The 7,285-nt window shown below is 39.0% G+C and overlaps 1 protein-coding gene across 1 annotated transcript; it reads left to right on the plus strand.

The window, feature by feature from the left end:
* Positions 1-1,010: 1,010 nt before the first annotated feature.
* On the plus strand, positions 1,011-3,096 carry LOC103516533 (adenylate kinase 7-like). Its single transcript, XM_026828905.1, has 5 exons — positions 1,011-1,054; positions 1,434-1,579; positions 2,040-2,170; positions 2,421-2,579; positions 2,920-3,096. Exons 1-5 carry the CDS (start codon positions 1,011-1,013, stop codon positions 3,037-3,039), a joined length of 600 nt encoding a protein of 199 aa, XP_026684706.1. The 3' UTR covers positions 3,040-3,096.
* The last annotated feature ends 4,189 nt before the right edge of the window (positions 3,097-7,285 follow it).

Consider the following 7,285-nt stretch of genomic DNA (forward strand, 5'->3'; position numbering starts at 1 on the left):
AATGCGAGAATTTTTAATCATCCAAAAAGGAGTTTTTCTTTTTAATGATCAAAAGGAGCTCATAGTGATCCAAAAAGGAGTTTTTAAAAACACCTGTTTGGGCCATTAAAAACTCCTTTTTGGATGATTAAAAATTCTCCCATTAGTGAAATCTCTCATTAAGTCATTGGTGAAATCCACCATAAAGGTACACCATACAGCCATCTACTTAGAACTAGATAAGTACACATTGTGGGCGAGAAATGTGGAGATATCGTAGGTGAATTGATCACTAAATCTAAAACAAATCGTCTTACACAAAACACTTAACACGACATTTACGTACATAAATATTACACAAGTGAGGCTGTGGTTATGTATCGGGTTGAGATGAGCTCGGACAAGGTGAGATAGGATATTGTTTATCTATAATATTGTTTCTACAGTTTTGAGTTTTGCATTGGTAAGCTTAACTTAAGCAAGGATAGCGTGGGAGTGTTGGGTATTTTTTCTAACCCTCTGTCCCGGCGGCCATGTTTCATACAGCCATCTACCTAGAAATAGATAAGTACACATTGTGGACGAGAAATGTGGAGATATCGTAGGTGAATGGATCAGTAAATCTAAAACAAATCGTCTTACACAAAACACCTAACACGACATTTACGTACATAAATATTACACAAGTGAGGCTGTTGTTATGTACCGGATTGAGATGAGCTCGGACAAGGTGAGATAGGATATTGTTTATCTATATTGTTTCTACAGTTTTGCATTGGTAAGCTTAACTTAAGCAAGGATAGCGTGGGAGTGTTGGGTATTTTTTCTAACCCTCTGTCCCGGCGGCCATGTTTAAAAATGATTTTATATTTATTTTTGTTTGCTTTGTAATTTGCTTGTTTGTAATATCTAATATAAATAAAAAGTATAATATAAACGTGCAAACTCGAGATGAAAAGTAAAAAACGAATTCAGATTGTACAAGTTGCGGAAAAAAAAAATCAAAATTTCGAATTTCCCGTCAACTTTACATGCTCATGAAGGCTGTGTTGAGTTACCACATCATTTTCCACACGCCATAACTAGCGGGTAGTTATACAAAAGGAATTTTAATTGTGTTAAGCGTAACTTGACTTGGACTCGAACCATCCGCCTCCAGATTCAAAATCCACCGGGCTAACCAGTACACAAAATAATACTAGACTTTCTCTTGAGTAGAAGTTATTAAGTTAACCACTAGTCCTAAGTCTTTTTTTTAATACCCATTCAGCAAGGTCCTTATATTATTTAAAAACAACAACTTACCTATTCAGTTACCTATGCAGACTCTTTATTGGTTATTAATGTTATATCTAATTATAATTCAATACACAAATACAAGACATTACAAACAAAGGGCGAAACTATATTGCCCGGGGCAATCTCTACCATTGAACCCTATCTACAATCTGCAGACAGAACGACGCTTATCCCGCGGGATTCTCTCAATTCTTCAATGAAATCGACATTTTCCCCACCGTGTTCAATGTGGAAGAAGAGCCGATAGAGAACATTTTTCAAAACATCCTCGGCCGTTTTGGAAAGCCAGCTGTCCTCTTAGGTATGTTCTGAAAGTTCCTAAGTTTTTTTTAAGAGGTTTGACAGAGGGAACTGTAACTGCTAAGGTGTTATCGTCCCGAAATCGAAGAGAGAAGGAAGACAGGATAGGAGAAAGCCAGCCGTTCCGAGAACGAACATTATCCCATCATCCTGTATGGTCTTCACAGCGAAGGGTTGAAATAAATGACCTCTTTCCGTCAAACAAGCATTCTTCGTCTTTTTGATTCTTGAAGTTCAATTCTTATTTTCCGATACTTCACAGGGGAAGATTACCGCAGACAGCTGGACAAAGAGAGAGAACAAGAGGCTTTGGACTTTGAAAAGTTCCAAGCTTGTCTAGAAGTATCCGGTATGGTCTTCACAGCGAAGGGTTGAAATAAATGACCTCTTTCCGTCAAACAAGTATCGTCTTTTTGATTCTTGGAGTTCAATTCTTATTGAACTTTTCCGATATTTCACAGGGGAAGATTACCGCAGACAGCTGGACAAAGAGAGAGAACAAGAGGCTTTTGACTTTGAAAAGTTCCAAGCTTGTCTAGAAGAGCTGGCAGATAAGAAGAAGAAAGAATACTCACATCTGATGGAACAATGGGTAAGTCAGGAGAAACAATGGTAAGTCAGAAGAAACAATGGTAAGTCAGAAGAAACAATGGTAAGTCAGAAGAAACAATGGTAAGTCAGGAGAAACAATGGTAAGTCAGAAGAAACAATGGTAAGTCAGAAGAAACAATGGTAAGTCAGAAGAAAAGGTGTATTTTAATTCCGGAAAACTGAACACTAAGGTTCGTTTGAGGCTGGAAAGAAGGTTGGTGAAACCCACCATAAGTGTTTTCCTATTGCAGGCTGGTATGAACAATATTCTGCATTATGAGCGTAACATCATTCAAGAGTTACACAACATGCCTCTGCGCCACTACCTGATGAAATTCGTCCTGCCTGTAGTGACCAGGGGATTGAATGATGTAACTCAAGCAAATCCTGAGTCTCCCGTGGATTATTTGGTGAGCTTTTCAACCTCAGGTCAACCATAGATGCCTCTGTGGCTAAGTGGTCAAGGCTCATGCTTTTACATCCCTATGGTACATCATGTGATGTTGGATATTCCGGGGTGCACTCATTCCCAAGAGCACTGACTCTCAACCTGGAGGTACTGGGTTCGAGTCCCGGCCAGGGCGGAAATTTTCTGACCGAACTTTTCCGTTCGTGGATAGGCATGGATGTAAAAGAATGTGCCTTGAAGTAATGCGAAAGCGGTTCCAAGGTCCAATCTTAAGAAAGAAAATAATAATAAAATGGAGATCTGCCCTTCGCTTCGTGACAATTTTTGGTTCTTGATTTCAGGCTGAATATTTGTTCAAAGAGAACCCGACATTCAAACTCTCCAACGTTCATTACAATGAAAAAGCCGAACAGTTTTTCAATCTGCTATGTCTTATGAAAGATAAGTTGAAAGAGCTGTAATATATATCTTGTTGTTCATTAATAAAGGAGTCGACAAAAATAGTAAGTTTCCATGCATTTAATTTTCTAATTATTACATTTATTACCTACCTATCTATTCATAAATTTATCTAAGTTCTGTTAGCATTATGGTAGCATTCTTACATTTTTAGGGCCCTGTTTGGTGCTTAACTTAAAGCATGATATGTCCGATTACAGTCTTATCATGGGCAGTAGTTTTAGTCAGAGTTCTTTTTCACTAATTTCCCTGTTCTGGATGAGCTATTCTTGTACAAAACTCAGATGCTTGGGTCTTTTGGGGTCACAAGAAAGCTTTGTGAGAATATAAACAAGTTTACAAATGCGGAAAACGAGAGGTAATTTTTTTCAAAAGAATTAGTAGTAGTTATTCTTGAGGCTTTATCAGAGGAAGATGTACATAAATAACCGTGGCAGATGGAGGATGCCATCAAAAAACGCCGACCCCACTTGAGTGGGAAAAGGCTAAGAAGATGAAGTAGAAGAAGAATTCTTGAGGCTAGCCGGGATAGAACTACTCCAGTTTCATCTTTTATATTTTTAGATACAGATAAAAAATTGAATCGAGGTGTCTCTCTGACCTACCTATATTTATCTTTTGTATTAGCCTTTGCAAAAGAACCACAGGGAATTTTGTAGCTTAGGCTTTGAACAAAGTCTTTAAGGTGTTTATCATCACAGCCGATTTACGTATAGGGAGAATATTAACTATCCGATTTCCAGAAGTCTAGAAACCTACATATGTACAGTTACAGTTCTCGAGTGCTAATAAGTCGGGACAGTTTCAATTCCTGTAGGTACTCTCACAGCCGTTTTTGAGCTAAAAATGTTTCTAAACGTTTCTTGGTACCAACTTCGAACTCATATTGTTGCAGAAGACACGCCAGTGAAAAAGAAAGCTTCTTTTTTGCCTTCAACCTAACCCTATTACAACACTTGTCACTGCTCAAATGGTGAAAGCTTCTTTTTGCGTTTAACCTAACCCTATAATAACACTGGTCACTGCTCAAATGGCGAAAGCTCCTTTTTGCGTTTAACCTAACCCTATTATAACACTGGTCACTGCTCATTTGTGACAGCTAAAAAGTTTCCATTGACGTGACTTCTGAACAAGTAGCGTATTTTCAGTGGAAACATTGTTCTGTCTCGACTTATTACACTCGAGCCAATGATGGATAATTTCATTCAGCACACGGTTTCTGAGCCATCTGTTCTTCTAACTCGGGGTCCACGGGTTCGATGTAAGGTCCGCGTTCCGGCTTGTAGCACATTTCCATCTTGCCTGTCTCCTCGTTGACTGATTTCACGTAGGATCCAATAGAGTAGCCTTGAACGCCACGACCTAAGAGGATCACCAAACTGAGACTTGCCAGCGAAAGAATGGCGAAAATTTGTTTGAATGGAAACATTGTTGCTTTTTAGCCTAGAAAATTGTATGGTCTATTTAGAAAAAAAGGTTCACTTTGAATATTTATGTCCTGCAGCAGTAGCTCTTCTCAGGCTCCTTTTTTTTTGTCACTGCTCAAATGGCGAAAGCTCCTTTTTGCGCTTAACCTAACCCTATTATAACACTGGTCACTGCTCATTTGTGACAGCTAAAAAGTTTCCATTGACGTGACTTCTGAACAAGTAGCGTATTTTCAGTGGAAACATTGTTCTGTCTCGACTTATTACACTCGAGCCAATGATGGATAATTTCATTCAGCACACGGTTTCTGAGCCATCTGTTCTTCTAACTCGGGGTCCACGGGTTCGATGTAAGGTCCGCGTTCCGGCTTGTAGCACATTTCCATCTTGCCTGTCTCCTCGTTGACTGATTTCACGTAGGATCCAATAGAGTAGCCTTGAACGCCACGACCTAAGAGGATCACCAAACTGAGACTTGCCAGCGAAAGAATGGCGAAAATTTGTTTGAATGGAAACATTGTTGCTTTTTAGCCTAGAAAATTGTATGGTCTATTAAGAAAAAAAGGTTCACTTTGAATATCTAATCTATGTCCTGCAGCAGTATCTCTTCTCAGGCTCCTTTTTTTTTATAAGAATCACTTATAAGTACGTTAAAATTAATGTTGACTAGAAATCAAAATTATTCTGTATTTTAAAAGCTTTTGGCTCTTGACTGGACTCGAATTTTAGAAATTACCTCAAATGAACTACAATTTTAACACGATTTAAAAAGTAGGGGGCACTTAGTGTGATCTTTATTTTAGTTGGAAAATTTACCACTCAGTTATTTCGCTCGATTTTCACAGATAGAAATTTCCATTCGGTTCGCATGTTAATTTTTCCATATTTTTTTTATGGGTTTTTCACATTTTTATTTAATGTAAACACGAGAACAGAGATGTCAGGTGGGAGTCTGTTTGAACTCTCGTGTCGTTAATCAATTTATTGCTCCCCCTTTTTTCTATTTATTTTGGAATACCGATGTACTACTACTTATAAAATGTCTCTAAAGGTGATTCTATAGTAGTAGGTATGATTTTTTTTAAGAGGTTTGACAGAGGGAACTGTAACTGCTACCAGGTCTTATCGTCCCGAAATCGAAGAGGAAAGGAAGACAGGATAGGAGAAAGCCAGCCGTTCCGAGAACGAACATTATACCTTCAAGACAAAATCTGCCCCGGGCGAGAATCGAACCCGCGGCCTAGTGCTTACAAGGCAGACGCGCTACCAACCATGCTAACTAGGCTGGCCGATGTGACTTTGAATTTCATGAGTAAACCGTGGACTGTCCTAATGGCTCATAGAGTAGAAAAGTAGACTAGACACATCACCATTCTTTCCATTCATATAGAAGAGAAGCAAATGCAACACCTACTCCTCTTCCCTAGACCAAATGTGTGATAAGCACGCTTCATACTACGGTTATATTGAAATTGAATAGTAAATTTGAATTTATCGATTAATTGTGATCTCAATCAAATCTTTGTGGTAAAGCAGAGCTTTTTCACAACTTGTTGACATCACAGCATCACTAAGTGCCTCCTTTGCAATCAATGTCCATATTTCAATAATCTTTTTACATTGGTAATGCCGCCACTGGTCGTTTCTCGATTGAAGTAGCTACTCAGTTGTCTTCACGAGGCTGAGCGCACCGAACTACAAGCACTGAGCCGAAAAAAAACTTCGACACCGCCGGGAATCGAACCCGGGACCTCCGGGACGAGTGTGGTACTCATGAGGCCTCGGAGGCTTCTCTAGAGAAAGTTACTGCCGGAGACATTTTTGAACTTCATAAAATTACGTGGTGACATTCTCAAAACGATAAAATTCCATGCCTCAGCTGGGAATGAACCCGTTTCCTCCCGTTCACGGGTCGAGCACCTTGACTATATTACGCCCTCTGGAGAAGTCAGGGTACGCGTTTCGTTTGTTTTAGATCTCATCAGCTAGACAAGGGCTTCCCAAAAAAAAAAAAAAGGTATTGGTAATTGCATTGCATACAAGTGGTCTTCAGGTATTGGTAATTGCATTGCATACAAGTGGTCTTCAGGTATTGGTAATTGCATTGCATACAAGTGGTCTTCAGGTATTGGTAATTGCATTGCATACAAGTGGTCTTCAGGTATTGGTAATTGCATTGCATACAAGTGGTCTTCAGGTATTGGTAATTGCATTGCATACAAGTGGTCTTCAGGTATTGGTAATTGCATTGCATACAAGTGGTCTTCAGGTATTGGTAATTGCATTGCATACAAGTGGTCTTCAGGTATTGGTAATTGCATTGCATACAAGTGGTCTTCAGGTATTGGTAATTGCATACAAGTGGTCTTCAGGTATTGGTAATTGCATTGCATACAAGTGGTCTTCAGGTATTGGTAATTGCATTGCATACAAGTGGTCTTCAGGTATTGGTAATTGCATTGCATACAAGTGGTCTTCAGGTATTGGTAATTGCATTGCATACAAGTGGTCTTCAGGTATTGGTAATTGCATTGCATACAAGTGGTCTTCAGGTATTGGTAATTGCATTGCATACAAGTGGTCTTCAGGTATTGGTAATTGCATTGCATACAAGTGGTCTTCAGGTATTGGTAATTGCATTGCATACAAGTGGTCTTCAGGTATTGGTAATTGCATTGCATACAAGTGGTCTTCAGGTATTGGTAATTGCATTGCATACAAGTGGTCTTCAGGTATTGGTAATTGCATACAAGTGGTCTTCAGGTATTGGTAATTGCATTGCATACAAGTGGTCTTCAGGTATTGGTAATTGCATTGCATA

The sequence above is a fragment of the Diaphorina citri genome, unplaced genomic scaffold (assembly GCF_000475195.1).
Source record: "Diaphorina citri unplaced genomic scaffold, Diaci psyllid genome assembly version 1.1 scaffold1592, whole genome shotgun sequence".
NCBI lineage: Eukaryota > Metazoa > Arthropoda > Insecta > Hemiptera > Psyllidae > Diaphorina > Diaphorina citri.